The 22,056-nt window shown below is 41.2% G+C and overlaps 1 protein-coding gene across 2 annotated transcripts in view; it reads left to right on the top strand.

Moving 5' to 3' along the window:
- The window catches only part of LOC120418577 (myotubularin-related protein 13), a 65,382-nt gene that overhangs the window by 40,619 nt on the left and 2,707 nt on the right, over positions 1 to 22,056 (top strand). For both annotated transcript variants that reach the window (XM_052711086.1, XM_039581026.1), the window contains 6 exons: positions 11,626 to 11,711; positions 11,771 to 17,070; positions 17,127 to 17,282; positions 17,340 to 17,561; positions 17,623 to 17,747; positions 17,813 to 17,901. In XM_052711086.1, coding sequence (XP_052567046.1) covers positions 11,626 to 11,711; positions 11,771 to 17,070; positions 17,127 to 17,282; positions 17,340 to 17,561; positions 17,623 to 17,747; positions 17,813 to 17,901 — 5,978 coding nt within the window. The remainder of the gene's footprint in view (positions 1 to 11,625; positions 11,712 to 11,770; positions 17,071 to 17,126; positions 17,283 to 17,339; positions 17,562 to 17,622; positions 17,748 to 17,812; positions 17,902 to 22,056) is intronic.

The following is a 22,056-nucleotide window of genomic DNA, read 5'->3' as shown; positions in this document are numbered from 1 at the left end:
GAAAAAAATATTTTGAAAATTTTTAAATCAAGACTAACATTTTAAAAGGGGCAAACATTGAATATTACGCCCATTTAAAATGTTCAAAAAATACAAAAAATAAAAATGGTCGAAATCGGCCGATTTCGTAGAGAGTTGCTCACGTATTATATGCATGGCCCTTTAACAGTGTTGACATATCTTCGATATCTTCCCTTATTGGGAGAATGATTAAAATACCTTTAACATAAGGACATATTTTCTCTCTAAACCCACAATTTTCAGACAAAACTATTTTTGAAAATGTTATTTTCAGTGAATAAATCAGTAAATTTTGAAAAAGGCATTTGTTAAAAACAAACAATAGCTAATTTGGTGATACCTTGAAAAAAATATCAAGCAATTAAGTGTTTAGGTTTAGAGGCAAACCATTGTGCAGGAAATTTCTCAGCTTTTCGAAAATATTACATTTTTCTAAACTTTATTAAAATTTGAATTACCATTAAAAAAATACTGGAATAAAATTCTGTAGGTGAAATATACCTATTTTCGGCACACTTATCTTCAATTCTCATCACTTTTGCAATTTTCCACTAGGGACCATCCATAAACCACGTGGACACTTTTTTTGAAATTTTCACTGAAATCAACGAAGGAGAGTTGCTTGCTTACAATTATTTGAGCTATTTATTATTTTTGAAAAAGTCTTAAACACTTGACTGCCGTTCTAAGCATAATTCTAAGCATAATTCACTGGGCTTTGTCATAATGAGTGTCATAGGTTTGATGCTTGTTTGGCAAAGAGTATGATTTGATTCGATGTGGAATTAAAATCGAAGTGTTCAGTATATTGCTGAAGCTTCCATTTTTACACATGGACACCACTTCATGCTGCGAGAACCCACTTTGGCGCAGTCTCAGGGCTTAATCGATGGCCGGTAAGCTGTCATCGAGACAAGGAGGTTCTCCGATAGTGGAAATATCACATTTGTACAATGAACCGCTACATATGTGATTTTTCCCTATCTTAATGTGGGTGTCAGGTTAGGATGCGGGTTTTTAAAAAAAAATAGTTTTTGTAGAATTTAGGATTTTAACTATAAATATCAACTTTTTATACTTTGCCTTTAGATATTTAGGGACAAAATTAGTAACAGTGAATTTAGTAATTCTATCAGAATCGGTGATTTTCATTCAAGTAGCAAAAAACCAATCTGATTTGTCAAAATTTCCGTAGAGTCTCGATCAATCAATAGTGAAATGATATCGGACTAAGTTCGTTGATCTGTTGAACTAACGGTTGTCGGATTATGATTGTATCGACCATTGTTGCGAATCGAGGATCTACTGGAATTCTGACGATCAAATGGTCGTTTCTTTTTCAATTCACGACTTCTAAAATATGAACTGTTATTATTTTTTTTTGTTTTTTAAAAAGAAGCCAGACAGGTTTTAAAAGAAACGTTTTTTTGGCTATTAATTAAAATGTCGGGGATTTGAGATAAGAGTAGCTTTCGGATAGGTTGCTTTAAATCTTGTATTCAATTCAAGTTAGGTAGTTATCCGCAAATGAATATTTGGACTTATATGAATAATTGAACATTTTGGACTTATGAATAACACACAACTGTGCATTTATTCTAGAGTCAGATCCATACAGCGTCAGTGTTTATTTGGTCGAAGTGTACTAATTCATTGGCAGATCTGATTCTAGTTGTAATGTACGACAAGACTACTGACGGACGTGACAGGACGAGGACCCAGTTTAGAGGTTTCGACATCAACGATGTGCGGCTGGAACACCCTCCCAAAAAAAAAATAAAAAAAAAAAAAACTGCCGTTCTAAGCATAATTGTCCCATGTAATTTTTTGACGATTTTGACTTTTTGACATTTTTGAGTTTAATTTTTCATATACTTTAAGAAAACACATAACATCTAGTACTTTGTTCGGAAACTCATGAAAAAAAAACACCAAGTCTGTTTGTCCCATCGTTACTCTTTTACGCATAATTGTCCCACCAAGTATTTTCATTCACGAAATCATTAGTTTAACGAAAAATTATGCCTTGTTTTCCTATTAAATAGAAAGAGGATGACAAATAAGAGTGATAAACTACTGACTGGGGTGATAAGGGACACATAGGGCGAATAGGGACCTCCGGGACAAATATGTGTAGAAACACAGAAATCGATCAAAAATTTCAATGGCGTTTTTCTCAGATGCACTTTTTTGAACATGGGACAATTATGCGTAGAACGGCAGTTTAGGGCTCATGCATAAACCACGTGAGCAATTTCCCACCATTTATTATTATTATTTTTTTTTTGGTTCAAACTTTGTGGAGTCCTCTCCAGCCAATATCCAGAAGAATAGGCACACGTAATTTTTTTTTGACGACTTTTAAATTAACCTTTTTTTACAATAATCTATTTCAATTAAACCCTTTTTTTTTTTTTTTTTGGTTTGTTTAGGGACAACAACATGCAACTGAGCCATAGAGAAGCATGGACAAAAATGTTGCCGCCAAGTTTAAGATTTTTTTGAAAAAAATAGAAGCCTACTTCATTTTGACATTTGTTGTACAATCAAATTTGCAATCGAAAAGAACTTTACAGATTTTTTTGATAAAATTCACTGTTTTCAAGATATAGCCACTTAAAGTTTAATATTAACCGAAAATTTCCCGTTTTTCGATTTCAAAAATAGTGTCCACGATTATCCATTCCTGAAAATATTTTTTCGAAAAGTTCAAAAAATTTCCAATAAAATTGCCTAATATAGACTCATCCTAACATTTCCACTTTTTATAATGTCAATATTTGAAACATTTGTAAAATTTTATGATCTTAAAGATCATAATATTTTGAAAATTTTGGAATCAAGACAAACATTTCAAAAGGGCCAAACATTCAATATTAGGTTATTCTATAATAATTCGAAGAAGGAATTTTGAGAAAATATTGTAAATGAAGCAAAATTTATATCGTCCATCATGATGGAAGTCGTCACCTTAAACCAACTTATAATTTTAAACGGTATTATTCAAATCCAGAATTTGTTTAAAAAAAGGTCCTATAATCTATTGTGTTTCATATGTTTATACTGCCCATGTTCGCATAAATGTCCCATATGAAAATACAGCAAGCTGAGAAAAATGCATTTGAAGTTTGGCCCACACATAAGGTTACGTGTTAAGTTTTCACGAAAAACCTGGATTTCCTCCTGATTTCTAGAACACAGTACTGGATGTTATAGGCTGTTTTGAAAGAGCACACGATTTTGAACCAAACTGCACCATTACCTCAAAAGTGCCGAAATTGCATATGGGACATTTATGCGATCATGGGCAGTATAGGACTTATTAAAAAAAACTCTAGAAATATATTATCGATTGTGACCACCGAATAACATGGAAGCTGGTCCTGGGTACATAAATGACACAATCCTCTTTTAAAACAATAAGATTTATGAAATCACGACTTACATTTCAAAAGGGCCAAATAATATGTTTGAGCAGCGATGGAATAATCATCATCAAAAGAAAATCATTGGACGTTCATCAAGAGAAAAAATCCGAAGGGAGCATGGCTCTCCTCTCTCGCGCACGAAAGATCGGTAAAAGGAATCTAAAAAAATCATCATCTTGATTATTCGGCGGAACATCTTTTTCACTACTACACTTGCAAGTGTAACGTCACACGTCGAAAAATGACCTGTCAAATTTTGTAGTTGGGCAATGTGTGTAAACAAAGTGAAATAAATACTTTTACGTGGTGCTGAAAAGGAAATTCACAAAAAATCATCAGCAGATTGATTTTCTTGAAGAATTTCGGGAGCGATTTTCTTTTGCGTGATTTGCCTCCTCTCTCTTTCGCGGGTGAAGAAAGTTCGCTAGCGAAATTGATTTTTTTTGCGATTATTCCATCCCTGTGTTTGAGGCTTTTTTGACATGTTAGTCGTGAGTTTAAAAATCTAAAAATATTTTTTCAAGAAGTTGTGAAAGTTTCACACAAGTTTCATATTTTAACATTGGAAATCTGATCAATGATGATGATCCAAGATTTCATCGATTGAACATTGAGGATCAACTGCAATAAGTGATATTATGTTAGTCCCCTAAATCGCACAGAAATCGTGAAAATTATAAAAAAAAGTTAAGAATTCAAATTTTAGTGATAAAAACTGTAAAAAAAATTGGGACATTTCTACTAAGGCAATTAGACACCAAATCGATAGGATCATTTTTTTCGATTTGTTTCAATCCTTCATAAATAGAAAAGTAATTGAGCAATTCCATCTCAAATCCGGAATTTTTCTGCTACTTTTGTACCCGACCCTCTCCAAATTCAATGAAACTTTGTAGACATGTTATCTTAGGCCTATATAAGCCATTTTTTTGTATATGGAGCCAATTGTACTCGAAAATGACATTTTCCTTTGGCCTTAAGGCAAACTTATGGGAAATTGGACGAGCTTTCCGATAAAAATATTTTCGAGACTGAAAAATCAATTCTGTCATATAGAAAATGCCAAAAACCACCAAAAAAGCTGTTTTTCAACATTTTTATTTCTAAAACCGCTGTAACTTCGCAAGGGTTGGACTTAGGACAATGGTCAATATGGAGACTTTTATGTAAAATTGTCTGGAGAATCGATTCCCACTATCGGTTTTTGAAAATTTTGACGTTTTGACCACTTTTCAAAAAAACAGTTTTAGTAAATGATTTTTGTATTTTTTCAGGAGAGACATACCATCCTGCATTTTTCTTGAGTCTTTTTGTAACATTTTAGGCGATTTCCTCAAAAATTTTGAACGAAAAAAAAATTGTGACTTCACCTTAACATTTAACTTTTAACCATAAAAATTTAAAAATCCCATAGAAGTGGCGTGTATTTTTCTTTCAGTGTATTTTTATCAGAAAACTCGTCTAATTTCCTACAAGTTTGTCTTTGACCACTTTTTGGTACGATGCAACGGCTTCGAGATACAGTCATTTTTAAATTACAGAATACAAAAATATCTAAATAACTTACGCCCTTCTCAAATGTCATTTTCGAGTACAATTGGCTCCATATACACAAAAATGGCTTATATAGGTTTAGGATAACATTCCTACAAAGTTTCATTGAAATCAGAGAGGGTCGGGTACATAAGTACCAGAAAAATTCCTGATTTGAGATGGAATTGCTCAATTGTAATTGGTTCTGCGAAAGCAGAATTCCTCATTTTGCGTGGGATCGACCACATTTTGAGCCGATCATCTCCCTGGAATGAAATGAATCAAACCAATTGTCTCCAAAAAGAACTATACACGATCGTGGTGTCGCGCAGTCAGCTGGCATCGATATCTGAGTCACAGTCACAAGTTGTAATGGGTCTCAACGGGGTCTCCTCCTCCTCCTCCGGTTATCGTACAGCAAGTTCGCCTGTCGACGTAATGACTCAGTCAGCTGCAGCTATACGAGGAGGAGGAAGGGGGTTGAGTTAATGAACGAGCCCCAATTATAACCTTTTGCACTGGCAAGTGGTAATTCGATCGAGAGACGACGTCATCCATTCCGCCTGCAATTGTCTCAGCTGGGCTTCGAGGAAGTGGCCCCCGGGCCGGGCCGGGGCAGTGATAATTAAGACAAGATATCGTCGTTGTGAAGGAAAAAGTGCGTGCTCAGCTCACACAAAATCTCTCAGCAAGTTGTACAATACTCGCGCCGGGGTGGAATAAGATTTAATAAGGAACTGTAATGAAAACCATCATAACGAACTCCAATCAACTGAAACGGGTAATCATCATATATGTGTGTGTTTGTGTTTGGGGGGATGGATATTTGCTTGTTTTCGTGTGATTTTTATGTTGGGTAGGTCAAAATTGGACACCGTTTGTTTTTTGATTACTACCGCAATGTTTGGTTCGACCGCGGGGTTTCGGTTTCAGCCAGGGGTTCCTGTTGGCTTGGGTGGTTACATGCTTCGTTTTCATTTGTTTTTTTTTATGTTTTTGAATGCACTTAAAATAAATGTTAGGGCAAGATTGAGCCAGTTTTCTTTTACTTATTTTTTGTATTTTAAGTACAATTTGTATGACAAAAGAAGTCTTTTTCGTAGCATCAGTATCTCCATACAAATCTTCTTTAAATTTTGGAAGATGTCCATACCATAAATTCTTTAAAAAATTTCTAAGATCGTTAAAATATTTTCATATACCTATTCATTGAATTTGGGCTTAAATGTTAAAATTATTATATAAAACAATTTCTCCCTCGATCAGGGTCGAGGAACAAGACCACACGGAGAGACCGGCCAGGGCAAATCTAAGAAAATCTTGGTTAATTTAACTAAAAGTATGGGTTAATTTTTTACACAGCTTTTTTTCAACAATCGATTGTTGATTTTGTTTACCCGAAATTGCTGACCACCAGTAACTAAAATTAACTAAAAAAATAGTTGGAATTGCTATTTTTGTTGGTTAAATGGCCGAAAAAAATTCTAGCAGTCGACTGCTAGAATTTTTTTTTCAGAAAATTAACTAAAAATTTCTTGTTTTCAGCTGAAATATTGTGGAATATTCCGTTAAAAACTGGCTGGGACATATTTTTCAACTACTTTTCAACAATTTTTTTTCGTTGTATCAACCGAAATATTTTTGCATGCAGCAAATTATTAGTGGTTTATAACAAAACATTTCTTAATTAGACATAATTTATGTAAGTGTTGATATATATTTTCTTTAATTATCTAACGATATAGGCTGGGCCAAATTTCTAGCTATATTTTAACTAATGGCTTACTTGAATACAGAAAAACATTCGTACATGTAGTCAATAATTAGCTATTGTTAGCAATATTTTTATTGAATTTGCAGTAAAATTCATAATAATGCCTCACAAATTAATGCTGGGTGTTTTTATATTCGCATTTTTTCTGCCTTAAATAAATCTAAAAAAATAATTAAAAAAAAAGCATATTACATATTTTGTTGAACATATTTAAAAATGTTGTTTAATTTCTCGTGATTCCTTAAAATAGAAACCGAGCAAAATTTTAACCAGGTTTTAAGCTTATATTTTTATTATGTTGTATAAAATGAAGTGTTGTATTCACTTACCATCACTGTGAAATCATCCGATAAGTCATCATCATCTACAACGGTCTCAGGTTTAGTTATTTTTCTTGTGGTTGGACACAGAATTTACACCAAAGCGAACCTTTTGCTGCAAATAGACATATGAAATTTATTAGTAATTTTATACAAAATTCTTAATTTCGGCTATAAACTGAAAAATGGAACGTAAATAAATGTAATTATAATGAGGAAAGAAAAAATATCAATAATGCTACTTACCAAGCTTGCATTAATTTATTGCATTTGATTCAATTTATTTAAAGTACTCCGATTCCTGAAAACAATATTTTGAGTTTTACTTACCAATTTATTAAGCAGTCTTCTTTCAACAGCATTTTTAAAATATTTATATCTTCTTTTGTATATTTTTTATAAATTTTGTTTTTTAGACATTTCCCATCGTCGAATTTTTATGTAAATATTATGTGTACGCATTTCCATTTTATGGTTGATGATTCTGAAAAAATAAAGGTTCATTAAAATTGTATCCATCGTAAGCACGAAGGTTTTTAATGATTCAATTTTCTAATTAAAATCACAGTACATAAATTGTTGTGTAAAAATAAACCCATACTTACTTAGATTAACCAACATTTTGTTAAATTTCCCGTGCAAGTATTGTCGTGCAAAAGTTCGCCCGCCTCTTCCTTCCACTGCCCTTCCCTTTCCTTCAAACATTGTCATGAAGGTCCCTTGCATCAGAGGTCCTCATTGCGAATGTCCTCATCTTGCCCTCATAGTTTATCACCTGCAAGGAAATCATCAACAAACCTATACTCACCAATTTCACCGCCACAGTTGCTACAGTGTTTACTGTGAAGTTGCTCCCTTTAACATTAACCAAATAGTTTGATTTGCATCTTTCACATCCTCTCACTTCATAATTAAAAACAAAACAAACTCAACAAATCGACAGCTCTTGTTCGAATCCTGACTTCAAATGACAGACGTAAACAAACCCAAGTTCATCTTTTAAAAATGTTTAACCAATTGTTAATTACATTCAACAATTTTTTTTATTTTACTAAAACCAAAGCTAACAGTTGAGCACGTTCATTCGAGTTCGGGAAATTTGTTAGCTTTTTGCCTCTAGCATTTTCAACAAACAGGTTATTAAATTAATACTGAATTTTAGTTAATTTAACTGAAAATTGGCAGTAACAAGTACGTTTTTGTTAAAATTTACGACAATTTTAATTGTTAAAATTTCTGGGCACAGTCTCTCCGTGCATCAAATTTAATTTTGAATAGTCTGATTGCAAATATTAACCAATTCAAAATTAAACAAACAATAGTCTTTCTTATATATTTGGATTTAGTCATTATTTTCAACATAAAAAGTTCTGTAAAAATAAATTAAGATTCAAAAAATATTCTTGCCAGATTTGGATTTTTTTTAAATTACCAGTTCTTTTTTAAACATGCTTTAAAAAAAATGGTTTTATTCTTTCAAACAGGAGCAGATTCAGAAAAGAAACTGGTTTTTAAAAACACGTTTCCATGAAATTTGTCATTCTATCAAACAAGAACTGCTCATGATATAAATAATTTTAAAGATTATTTTTCAATTTAAAACTTGCAAAAAGTTATTTGATAAAAAAATATTTAAAAATATAAAAATTGCAATGGCCTGTAAAAAAATGAGTAAGATTTTATTTCTATTTTTTTTTTTTCAAATCTTGCCTTGCCGTACTTCTCTATTGTTCAAGTGTGGCCGGTTTTTGTCCCAAAAAAAAACCAATTTTAGGCAATTAATTTTCTGTAAAAACAAGATTATTTAAAAATCGGTCGTGTATGAATCTATTATTTTCTGAATAGTCCTCATCAATTCCTACAACTTTGCCCAAGACTCCAAATCGATCAGAAAATTCCTTCAAAATACACAGATTCTCGAATATTTACGTAAATTGTATGGAGACTTGTATGAGTGAACCAATGACTCCAACTGGTTTCTTTATGGACTATCACAAATTTTGAGCCAATTTAAAAAATGCAAAAAAAACAACACAAAAATTTACGATTTTGAAGATTAAATTGTACATGAAAATTAATTGTTAAACTTATTTTTCAAAATAAAAATCTTTGACGTTTGTCCACGTTTTTGACCAGTTGTTTGAAAACAAACTGGGTTGAAATAAATAGATCTTAAATATACAAAAATATAATAGCCAGGGTTTAAAAAATAAATGAAGTTAAATAGAAAATATTCAAAGCGCTAGGAATTTCTGTAAACTAACACTTTAACAATTTTCCCTGATAAGACAAATTAATGCAGATATAGGTCGAACACAGTCCAGACTCGATTATCCGAAGGCCTTTGCCAAATTTTACTTCGGATAATCGAATCACGATTTTTTTTTCGTTGTTTTATTTTTAAACTACTTTAAAGTGATTTAGAATTTTTTAATCCAAGATTGCGGACAAAATGGCGCTTGTGAAGTATTGCAAAAATGTTTTTTTTTATTTTACAGGCAATCAACCATTCAAATTTTACTAAAATGGGGTCGCAGAACTCGAATTGAATGTTTAAATTAAGAAAATTAAAAATACAAAAAAAAAAATTGTTTGTGATTCGATTATCCGAAGTCCCATACAAACCTTCGGATAATCGAACTTCGGATAATTGAAAAATCGGATAATCGAAACTTCGGATAATCAAGTCTGAACTGTACAAACTTTAAAGCTAATGCTAATGCTTATCGATTACTAAGTATTCAGCTGTTTATCTATTTCCACAACCAAATCTGAATTTCCAGACCAAAATAAGATTTTTTTTTCAATTTCGGGAATGTCCGGGACTAAATGAAAAAGTTTCGGGATTCGGGAATTCCCGGTTTTGGAAAAAATCCCGGGAATTTTGTCCCAGGAATTCCCGGGATGGATGCAGTATTTTCAAATATGAGCAATTTATAAAAATGAGTTGATTTTTTAGTTTAATTAAATTTTTATTTTGTTTATTTTTGCTTTCTTGAAAATACTCAGTGTTGAAAATATTTTTTTACATCAAAAAAATAATCGATTTAGTAGTTTAATAGATAAATATGGCTCTTTCCAACATCCTTCGGTAAAAAGTCCCATTCGGCGAAACGATTTACCTGCTGTTTTTTTTTTTAATTCGGCAATTCGTAATGATTTTTTCAATTCAATTCAATTAGTGTTTATTAGTAAATAATCAATTTACAATTTCGTGTTTCTTATAACCTAATAGAGTTTTGGAGTTCCTTTCAACTATGGTTTACACTATAATTCATTTAGATGTAATTGGATATTCTAACAATGGATTTGGCAAGAGAAGGAAAACTAAAAAAAACCTTCGAGATCATAATGATTTTTGTATTTGTATTTTTGAGTGTTTTTTTTTTTACTTCAAAGAACCTTTTTAAAAAATGTTTGGTTGAAATTTAGAAACAAAAATTAAATACATATTGAAAATGCAGATTTATGAAAACATCATATCAAGTATTGTAAATTTTCCTGCTTTTAATATAACAATATCCTTGAATACACAATTTTCAAAATACTCATGTTAATCCGAAATTAAATTTAGAGAAAAATCCTAAAATTCCAACAATCATTGAGAAACCCTGCCCGGTATGGCCTACTGACCAGCCATTGCGGGGCAGTTGTAGCTGTGCTGGGAGACCTCACGCGGTGGGGTCTCTGAACGTAATTTGCAACAGGTGCACCACAAACATACAGATACCTACATAACATCACGCTGTTTGCGGTTCAGTTGTTCATGAACGGGCGGACTCGGAGTCAATCACACTATCTGGCTGGAATGGATTGGGTGTCGAGTTGTAAAATCGATGGATCTTTGAGGAGAAGGGGAGGGGTGTTCAAAATTGCGGGGAGGAGCATTTTTAGTTGTTATATTGATTACGCGCTCACGTTACTTTGGTTGCTCCAAATGCGAGGGGAAAAACATTTTTGCTTGAATGCATATCTTGGAATCAACAAATTCGATTGGAAGGTGGCTTACCGGCGAGGAATGCAATGCAATGCAACAAAGGTTAATAAACGATTTGGATATTTAGCTACTCAATGAAACATATAATACCGCAATGAGCTATGTCTTTTTGAAATGGGTCCTAGACTGCGATAAGCTGTATCAGCAGAAACCAAGTTGATACAAATTATACTTTCCCATAATTTCGTAGCCGGCCTACACCAATTTTAATTAAAAATTTAAAAGAATTGATCTTTTTCATTAGAATTCTGGGATTGCTTGATCTAGACCTTAAATTGAAACTCACACTCTGAACCAGGAAGCAAGAACAAACACAATACTCTTGGAAAGTCACACGCAGCATGGAATTTCCATGTTGAACGTTCAGTCACTTCGTTATGCTACCAGCTTAAGTCTCATTAGGCGGTGGGAAAATTCAACTCACTCATCATTTAAATCATGATTACTACAGCGTATGATGGAGTAGAGTTGAAAGCATTTTCGATAACCTTGAACTTTGCCATTGACTTTGCGTGGAGAAAAGTAAAACTTGTTTCTTCTTCTTCGTTACAGGAACCGGAACAAGAAATGGAAAAATCCTGCAGCGCTTCCCAGAGAAGGACTGGCCGGACACCCCCTTCATCTGTGGCATCGAATGGGTAACGCGTAGATCACTCCGCGATCATCTGCTCATACTAATCCCCCACTTCCATTTCAGTTCTGCCAACCGCAGGGCTGGTCACTGTCGACGGTGCGCCAGGAGCCGCAGTTCTTCGTGTCGGTCCTGACGGACATTGACGCGAACCGGCACTACTGCGCGTGTCTGTGCTTCAACGAGACGATCGCGATCACGCCGAGCAAGCCGATCGACGAGGAGGAAGAGGACGATGCGCTGTCGCCGAGCAGCCGGGCGCTGCTGGCGGCGAACAGTGGACCGCCGTCGATCACGCACCACAGCATCATGTACGCGCCCAAGTGTTTGGTGATCGTGTCGCGGCTGGATTACATCGAGACGTTTCGGAACTGTTTGGGGACTATCTATACGGTGTATTTGGAGAGTTTGAAGTTCCATTTGCACCACCTGATTGGGAGTATTTTGGGGTGTATTCAGGTTCCGCCGCCGGGTGGTCCGCAGGTGCGGTTCTCGATTGGGGCCGGGGACAAGCAGGTGCTGCAACCTCCGCTGTCGCACACACTTCCGGTGACGGGGTCTTGCGTGAGTTTGCTGTTTCACCAGCTTGGCATTAAGAACGTGATGTTGCTGTTTTGTGCGGTGATGACCGAGCACAAGATCCTGTTTCATTCGACGAGTTACACGCGCCTCACGGACAGTTGTCGCGCGTTGACCGCCCTCATGTATCCATTCCGCTACAGCCACGTGTACATTCCAATTTTGCCGGCGTCGCTGCTGGAGGTGCTGTCGACGCCGACGCCCTTCATCATGGGCATTCACAGCGCCATGCAAACCGAGGTCACCGAAGTGTTGGACGTGATCGTTGCCGATCTGGACGGGGGTTCGATCCACATTCCGGAGTCGTTGGTTCCTCCGATTGCGAAACTCCCGCGAGCCCTGTGGGAGTCGACGGAGAGTGCGCTGCGACTTGTGCTGCATCCCGAGCTGGCCCTCGCGGATTACGCGTTCCCACCCAACAACAACAACACCAACAGCGCCGGGTTCAGCTTCCGAGAGCAGAAAAACGACTGCCTGCTGGACAAGGAGATCCGGGCGGTGTTTATGAGATTATTCGCACAACTCCTGCAAGGTTACCGGTCCTGTTTGACACTCATTAGGATCAACCCGAAACCGATCATCCAGTTCCACCGGGCCGGCTTCCTCGGCGCCCGCGATCTCGTCGACTGCGACTTTCTCTCTCGCGTCCTGGACAGCATGTTCTTCACCGAATTCGTCACCGACCGGGGTCCACCGTGGCGACCCTGCGACGCCTGGGACGAACTGTACAGCTCAATGAACGATCTGCTCAAGCAAGAAACGCACGACCCCACCCTAATACTCAGCCACATCCAAGACCTGGCGAAGCAGTTGTTCAACAACGAAAACCCAAACCCACAAACCTACCAGCAAAAGGTTCTCCGACCCCCAGAAGGCGCCTTCGCCCGGATACACCAACCTTCGATGCCGCTCATCGACGCCCAAGAAGTTCAAAAGGTCATCAACGATGGCCTAGCCGCGAACGACCTGCAAGCGCGACTTCAAACCATCCGACCAACGCCACGGATCGTCCCGATGGGCCCATACCTGAAACCGGTCCCCGAACTTAGACCCGTGGTCAACAACAGCGCGCGCAAGCTGGAAGTGCTTAAAACCTGCATCAGCTGCATCTTCGACAACAAGATTACGGAGGCGCGCAAAAGTTTCCCCGCCGTGCTTCGGATATTGAAGCAGCGGGACGCGCGATTGACGCTGTGTCGAGAGTTGGCGAAGATCGCCCACGGGAACAAGCAGCTCGACCACCAGCAGTTTGACCTGGTGGTGAAGCTGATGAACCGGGCGCTGCAGGACGACTCCTCGAAGGACGAGTACGGAGTGGCGGCGGCGTTGCTCCCCCTCTCCACCACCTTCTGCCGGAAGTTGTGCACCGGGGTGATACAGTTCGCGTACACCTGCATCCAGGACCATCCGGTGTGGAAGAACCAGCAGTTTTGGGAGGACGCATTCTACCACGACGTGCAGAACTTTATCAAGGAGCTGTATCTGCCGCGGTCGCAGCACTCGGCGGACAAACCGTACAGCAGCTGGTCGACGGACAACAACGGGCTGACGCATTCGGCCTCGCGGGACAAGCTGGACCGGTCGACGTTGATGTCGCGGGCGCAGGAACCTTCCGCGCTGGAGATCGCCGCCGATCAGATGCGGATTTGGCCGTCGATGGACGGGGAGAAGCAGACGGAGCTGATCAGTTCGGAGGAGAAGACGCTGTACAGCCAGGCGATTCACTACGCGAACCGGATGGTGTTCCTGTTGATTCCGCAGGACGTGAACAGTGGGGGGCGGGTGCAGAAGCTGGACTCGCATGCGGATGACGACGCGAGCGTTTCGAACAGCGTGATTGAGTCGCACTCGCACAGCGATCATAGCGATGAGGGGTTCGAGGATAATGATCCGAGCGAGGTGGGCGCGCAGGTCGCCAAGATGGTGTGCAAGTTTATCGATCGGGTGTGCAACGAGGGGAAGGTGACGGCGGAGCATTTGCGGAATCTGCACCAGATGGTTCCGGGGGTCATTCAGATGCACATTGAGACGCTGGAGGCGGTGAATCGGGAGGCGAAGCGGATTCCGCCGATTCAGAAGCCGAAGCTGCAGTATCCGCCTTTGTTGTTGGGAGAAGAAATCGTCGGGGATCCGATGCGGGTGTACTTGCTGGCGGACGGGCGGGAAGACAAGGACGTGGCGCAAGCGAGCAACCTGCTACTTCCAGCTGAGGGCGCCCTCTTCCTGACCAACTACCGCATCGTGTTCAAGGGATGGCCGTGCGATCCGTACTGCTGCGAGCAGAGCATCGTGCGGGCGTTCCCCATTTCTTCGCTGACCAAAGAGAAGCGGCTGACGGTGATCTACCTGCAGCATCTGGAGCAGGTTCTGCAGGAGGGAATGCAGCTGCGGTCGAGCACGTTTCAGCTGATCAAGGTAGCGTTTGATGAGGAGGTCATGCAGGAGGCGATCGAGGGCTTTCGAAAGACGATTCACCGGGTGCGGCATCCGGAGGACGAGTTCGGGCACTTTGCGTTCGCGACGACGCACGGGATCGTGAATCCGACGCCGCTGCACAAGGTTAAGGAGAAGAACGCCACGTTGAAGGACTTTGCCAAGAAGACGCTGTTGAGGACGGCGAAGAAGGCCGGGTTCAAGCAGAAGAGTACCACAAAGCGGAAGTATATTTTGCCGGGGGCGGACAATGAAGACGGGTACGGGGGAAGCAGCGCCACGGGGATCAACGAGAACCCGGAGGATGAGGACGGGTCGGACGAGGGTGCGGATACGATGCCCCGGGTGACGGTGAAGGACGTGGAGCGGTTGAAGGAGCGAAGTTACGTCAAGGATTGGTTCCGGGTTGGGTTGGGTGATGTGCAGACGGGTTACCGGATAAGTTCGATCAACTGTAACTACAGTCTGTGCCGGACGTACCCGGCGATGCTTGTTTGTCCGAAGGACGTGAGCGACGACGCGTTGCGGAATTTGGCCCGCTGCTACAAACACCACCGGATTCCGGTGGCCACGTGGCGACACAAGAATGGCGCGACCCTCTTGCGAGGGGCGGTTCCGCTCGCGAAGGGAGTGATGGGCATGCTGAAGGGGCACCCGGGATCGGCGAATACGTCGGCGGATTCCGGATCGTTCCAGGAGCAAGATCGGTACTTTGTGTCGGTGATCAAGACTACGCCGCACACGCGACCCATCCGGCACACGTGGGGCCTGTCCGACTCGAACATCTCGCTGGATTCGCTCGCCCTAGCCGCGAACAATCTGATGATCCGGTCGGATATGGCCACGCTTACGCCGGACATAAGTCGGAAAAACAACGTCGGTCTGTACTCGATGAACAACTCGAGCTTCTCGAGCTTTGGAGCGCTTCGGTCAAACGCGAAAACCAACAAGTGGGGATCGCTCAAGCCGGGAAGCAGCGCTGGAGGTGGAGCAGGTCAGAACAGCGGGTCGACCCTTCGGGACGTCAACCATTGGGACCCGTCCCAGCAGCAGTATACCTTTCAACGTGTGCCATTGTACTTCCTCGGGGAAAAGTCTCAGTCCAAGTCGGCCAAACTGTCGGAGATGTACGCGGAGTTCATTCCGGTGGACTACACGGACGTGCGCCACTCGCGGACCGCCTTCAAGAAGCTGATGCGGGCCTGTCTGCCGTCGTGCGTCAACACCGAACCGGACCAGACGTTCTCCAAGCTGGTCGAGCAGTCCGAGTGGCTGCAGCAGATTCGGGGGTTGCTTCAACTTTCCGGCGCCGTCGTAGACTTGATGGACCTGCAGGAGTCCAGCGTGACGCTGGCGCTCGAGGACGGCTGGGACGTAACGGCTCAAATCTCATCGCTTGCGCAGCTGTGCCTCGATCCGTATTACCGAACCATCGAAGGCTTCCGGGTGTTGATCGAGAAGGAGTGGCTCGCCTTCGGGCACCGCTTCGGCCATCGCAGCAATCTCAAACCAAACAGCAGCAGCGGATCTCCGTTCGCTCCGACCTTCCTCCAATTTCTGGACGCCGTGCACCAAATCCAGTCGCAGTTCCCGCTGGCGTTCGAGTTCAACGAGTTCTACCTGCGCTTCCTGGCGTACCACCACGTGAGTTCACGCTTCCGAACCTTCCTCTTCGACTGCGAGCTGGAGCGGGTCGACTTTGGCATCACGGCCATCGACGACAAGCGCGGTTCGCTCAACTCGCACCACAAGCACGTGGTTGAGACGCTGACCGTGTCGGACGACGACAACATCTACCCGGGCGGCGTCGGAGGTCGCGGCAACCACGCGTCCAACACGCAACGGTTTGGCCCCTCGCTGTTTGACTACATCGAGCGGCAGCACACCAAGAGTCCCATCTTCTACAACTTTATGTACACTCCGGACCCGGAGCGGCAGGTGCTACGACCGCAGAGTTCCGTGTCGGTGTTGGAGATCTGGTCGTACTTCCTGGACGAAGAGCTGGCGCAGGGACCGGCGTACGATCCGGAGCTGGTGAACGGGGACAACCTGGAGGAGGACAGCGATTACGCCGGAACTAGCAGCAGCGGCAGCGGCAGCAACTCCATGGCGAACCGCCATCCCCGCCGAAAGGTCGTCTCCGTCGGATACGACAGCCTTCACCGGTACGACGCGGACGCGTTTTCCCGACTGCTCGAGGACCTCAAGAACGCGGAAGCCGAGCGCGGACTGTTGCCGCAAAAGTGGCGCCAAGTTTGGGACAAACTCGAGCTGCCACACTCGGACTCGCTGACGCGGCACGCCTCGTTCAGCAGTGCCCTGGTGCGATCGCACGGCCGCTTGCTGCACAAGAAGTTAGTCTCTTCAGGGTCGCGATCTCAATAACTTCACTAAACGCTCCTTTTTTCAGATCAACGCTGGAGATCATCATGCGCGGCCGACAGGTCGGTTACCACCAGGAGAACTTCCTTCATCCGCATCGGTTCGAGAAGCACGCCTACTCGGCCCCGATCAACTGCAACCACTGCGGCAACGTCCTTTGGGGACCGCTGCTCAACGGGCTTCGGTAAGATCGAGCTTTTCAAATGAATATCTTCAACTCTACATTCTTGCCGTCTTACAGATGCGTCGACTGCGGCAACACGTACCACGAAAAGTGCGCCGAGTCGGTGCCGAAGAATTGCACCAAGTACAAGGCGGTCGAGGGCAACCAGCAGACGCTGGCGCGCAACCAGGGTGACAATGGGAGCGTCTCGTCCAGCGTCAACACGACGAATACGAGCAACATGCACCGCTTCTATCACGACTTTGATAGCAACGTGGCGGACGATCGGACGCATGAGGGGTGAGGGTTGAGATCCTGTGCCAAAATTTCTCAGCTTGTTACAACACCTTTTTGTCCTCAGATATCTGTACAAGCGGGGTGCGATCCTGAAGAACTGGAAGCAGCGATGGTTCGTGCTGGACTCGCACAAGCACCAGCTGCGCTATTATGACGCCATGGAGGACGGCAACTGCAAGGGGTATATTGGTGAGTTGAGTTTGTGTAATTGTGTTGTAGCTATGCAATTAACAACTTTTTGAACTACTTTGCAGAACTTGCCGAAGTGCAATCGGTGATGCAGGCGCCACCCCAGGCCACGCCGGTGCCCTCGAAGAAGATTGACGAGAAGGCGTTCTTTGATGTAAGTTTTTCTTTGTGTTTCAAATTTTATTAAGTTTATTTAATTTTCAAAATGGTAAAATCCAACTAAATTTATACAATGTTGTTCATTTCATATTTAAAAAAAAAAATATAATATATAATCGCTATATCAAGAGGTCTGCGAGTTATCTTGTTGCAGTATACTTTCATATAATTTCGCTGCCGGCCAGCGAGTCATAGTAAATTTGGCTTTCAGGTCAAATAAAGTATCCCAAGAAAACATAGTCAATCTGTTAAAAAATAAATTAAATAAAAAAAAACTATTTAAGGTAACTAAAAACGCATCTTATCAGTCGTAATTTTTTGTGACAGTTGACTGAACCCGTCTTTCGCTTTCGCAACGTCCGTCTGACTTTGATACCCTGCTCTCGCTCGCACACATTCAAACGAATGAACGCAGCGCAAGGTCACTCACACGGTCGTTTGACTCTCACCACCTCTCTCTCTCTCTCTCATTGGTGCTCGTTCGTTTGAGTTCTACCGAAATTGCGATCACTTGGCCCATGACTGCGTTCAAACGACTGCTGTTGCCACGCTTACACGCACAAGCAAGAAAGAGATAGACAAAAATAGAGTGTCTCTTTCGTGAGTTTAGTGACATTCTTTCGTGTCAACTGACGATTGCATTCAAATGATGATTCGGTTACCGGAGATATATATTTTTGAAAACATTGTTCATTTTTGTAAAATCGAAAATATATTTGGTCAAACAATATTTAAAAAATCATTTTTAGATGAAATATCAAAATTGCAGTCCAAATTGACTTTTCAAGTTAGGCCGTTGCAAATATTTTCTAAAGTTGATTTGTAATTTCAGTTTTTTATTAATTTTTTTTAATAACTTGAAAGTGATTTTTTTCATGGACTTTCGATATTCAGACTGAATTCGAAAATTTGTATCTTGTAGGTTATGATCGATACAAATTGGAAGCAATTTTTATACTGTGAAAATTTACTTCTAACTACAAAAAAACAATTTTCGTAAACTTTGTTTTTCGTTTGTTTAATAAATTTCAGAGTTTTTTTTAAAGTCCTATAAACATATGGAAGACAAAAGCTTATTGGACACGGACACGACTGTCATCCACATAGAAAGCGAGTGAAGTCAAAATTGAACCAAGATCGAACCAAGTTTTTGCAGCGAGGTTTTTGAAAATGTTGTATGCACATGAATTGCAAAAATAAAAACTTTTTTTTTTAATCACCAAGTTTTTTTTCAAGCGATTTACATTTAATTTGAGATTTGAACTTTAATTAATATTTAAATAATTTGTAGCAATTGTAGTTTTTTTTAACGATTTACATTTAATCTCAGATTTGAACTTTAATATTTAAGGAACTTGTAGCACACGTATGTTTGACTATGTCAATGTCACTGTTGGCATTTATTCAGTTTGCTTTCTTTTTTCTATAAATGCGGTTTTGTTGGTGTATTTACTAGCAAATCACATTTTAGAACAGGATGCAATGAATAATCATCGAAATATGTTGTTCAAACTCGTTGTTGAATTATGTTTAAATGTTAAATTAACTGAGTATTCTACAAGTGTAATTGAATTTAAACCAACAGTCAGGAAGAATCTTACAAAGCTAATTTTGTTTCAAGGAAACTGAATATTGTGGTTTGGTTGAGCGTTTTAGCAGAATGCATTACTGTGAATACAAAGAGACGAGTTGTTCCTTTTAATTCCGCTATATATTTTTAATATCTTGACAGATACGTATTTCGTCTACTACTTGCAGACTTCATCAGTGTTCTGTTCTCGACTCGACGAGAACAGAACACTGATGAAGTCTGCAAGTAGTAGACGAAATACGTATCTGTCAAGATATTAAAAATATATAGCGGAATTAAAAGGAACAACTCGTCTCTTTGTATTCACACAAACTGAATATATTTAATTTTTAGTTTAATGTTACGTGTTGTTCTAGTACAACTTTGTTTATCGGTCTTATAAATAATAAATGAGGAAATCTGTACGTAATACTTGCCATTTACTTTAATATATAAACAAAAGATGATTAAAACTTAAAATTAATTAATTTTAAGATAAAAATTAATTAATTTGTTTCATACAACCTTTTCAAAAACCCCACGTAAACAACATTGACAGCGCCGCTGGCGGTGACTTCGGGAAAGTGCATGCCTGTCAGATCCCTGTTATTGGACCTTTTAAAAAAAAAACTCAAGAAATATTGTTTTGTGGACAAAACATACCAGCTTTAAGTTAAATAAAACTGAGTTTTAATCAAAAACTTCTTTTTGTAAAAATGGGATAAAGTTCACCGTTGTCGTGTTATTCTTATTTTAAGATTATTTTTTCAATTCAATTCAATTCGGTTTTATTAGTGAATAATCATGTTACAATTAGTTCATTCGCAGTACATAACAGAGTTTTGGAGTTCCTTGCAGCTGTGTGTTAAATCTCAATCCATTTTGGAACGATTATTGCTTATGACTAAGAGATTACCACAAGTAAGAAAAAATAGAAAAAAACTTACTGAAATTGCAAAGGAAAGGGGATAGAAATAGAAAAAGCTTAAACTAGATCACAGTATTTTTTATCTATTGTAGATGTGCTTAATCATTAGCTCCCCGAGGGCCAGAAATTGCTCCGCCTTGTTACGGCAGGTCCGGAACCGCGTCATCATCTCACCCGCTAGAGCAAAAAACTCCGGCAAGGTGAAGAGATCTTCTCCGGTAACCTCTTGCTGGGCCGCATCGCCGCTACCGGCAGCGACCACGCTGGCGAACGATCGCCCCCATCCAGGAGGGAACGCTGAGTTGTCCGCTGGAACCGTACGCTGTCCAGCTGCAGGAACGGTTGCGCTCGTATTCCGCTGAGAAGGGTGGGATGCAGCTGCTTTCTTCTTCCTCTTTTCCTGCTCCTCGAGGTACGCCTTGCGCGCGACGCATCCGCGGTAATTACCGGTATGGTTGCCGTCACAGTTGGCGCACTTGATGCGCGCCTTGGTGTGCTCTGCCTTGTCCCCCAAGTCCGCCTTGCACGGCAGTGCACACTTCTCCGAGAGGTGTGTTTCACCGCACTTCACGCAGCGGGGCGGGAGGTTGCAGTTCCGCGAGCCGTGGCCGAACTTCTGGCAACGGTGGCATTGCGCTACGTCCATTGGGTTTTTGGAGTAAAACCGCCAGTTTACCCAAAAACCGTCCAACGCCTTAGTCCGTCGCAGGTCTTGGATTTTGACGGTGCCGCGGTCGAAGTACAACAGGTACAGAGTGTGCGTACCTGTGACTGTTGTCTTGCGCGAGAGCACTTTTATCTCCCGTGGCGTTATTCCGGCACCCGAGAGGTGTTCCTTCAGGTCGGCGATTGGGCGGTCTTGGTAGCCCTGCAGGACTACCTTAACCGCGGTCTTCTCAACTGGATCGAATGTGTAGAACTTGAAGTTGCTACACTTCAGTTCTTTCACCACCAGGTCGAAATTCTTTTTGTTGAAAGTAATCACTTGTACTTTCGATTTTCCAATTTTCAGACTATATTGGAGGCCTTCCAGCAACTCGTCAACATCGTCCGCCAACGTATCCAAAACAAAAATTGGAGGTGGTCGCCGTTCCTTCGGAGAATTATCTTTTTTTGTCGTACTACCTTTTTTGCGTGCACGTCTATCATCGTCGTCGTCGTCGGTAGTGCTGCTACCGTCGGTGTTGTTGTTGTTGGTTTCCTCGTCACTCAGCCTCGCGAACTTGTTACTGGTGGGAATGTTGGCGGATGTTGATGCGCCACCGGTCGACAGATTGCCGGAAGTACCTGAGCGGAGTCTGCTTCTTATAGGGCTGCGATCCTGGACACGGTAATTAGCGTGCAATAACTCCGGATTGAAACCATCAGCGCACACGCTCCCCTGCGCGATGGCGGACGACGCAGCGGCGTTGTTTTGTTTACCTTTTTGCACTCGGCCGGTAGACGAACTTCGCGGGTTTTTCGAGGCCGCACTCGAACTGCCACGGCCACGGCCGGCCTTCGGCATGCTGGTGGAGCAAACTCGCGGGTAATCACGGTCGATTGCGGCGGAAAATTCGAAAAAACTTCTAGAGCACTGAGCTCTTAACTGCTGCTTGCTCTGGAGGATACACGCAGAATGAAGATTATTTTTTAAAAAGGCAGTTTCAAAT

This window comes from Culex pipiens, chromosome 3, assembly GCF_016801865.2.
Source record: "Culex pipiens pallens isolate TS chromosome 3, TS_CPP_V2, whole genome shotgun sequence".
Taxonomy (NCBI): Eukaryota; Metazoa; Arthropoda; class Insecta; order Diptera; family Culicidae; genus Culex; species Culex pipiens.
Note: the sequence above shows the minus strand (reverse complement) of the source record. Positions and strands in the feature narration are given on the sequence as shown.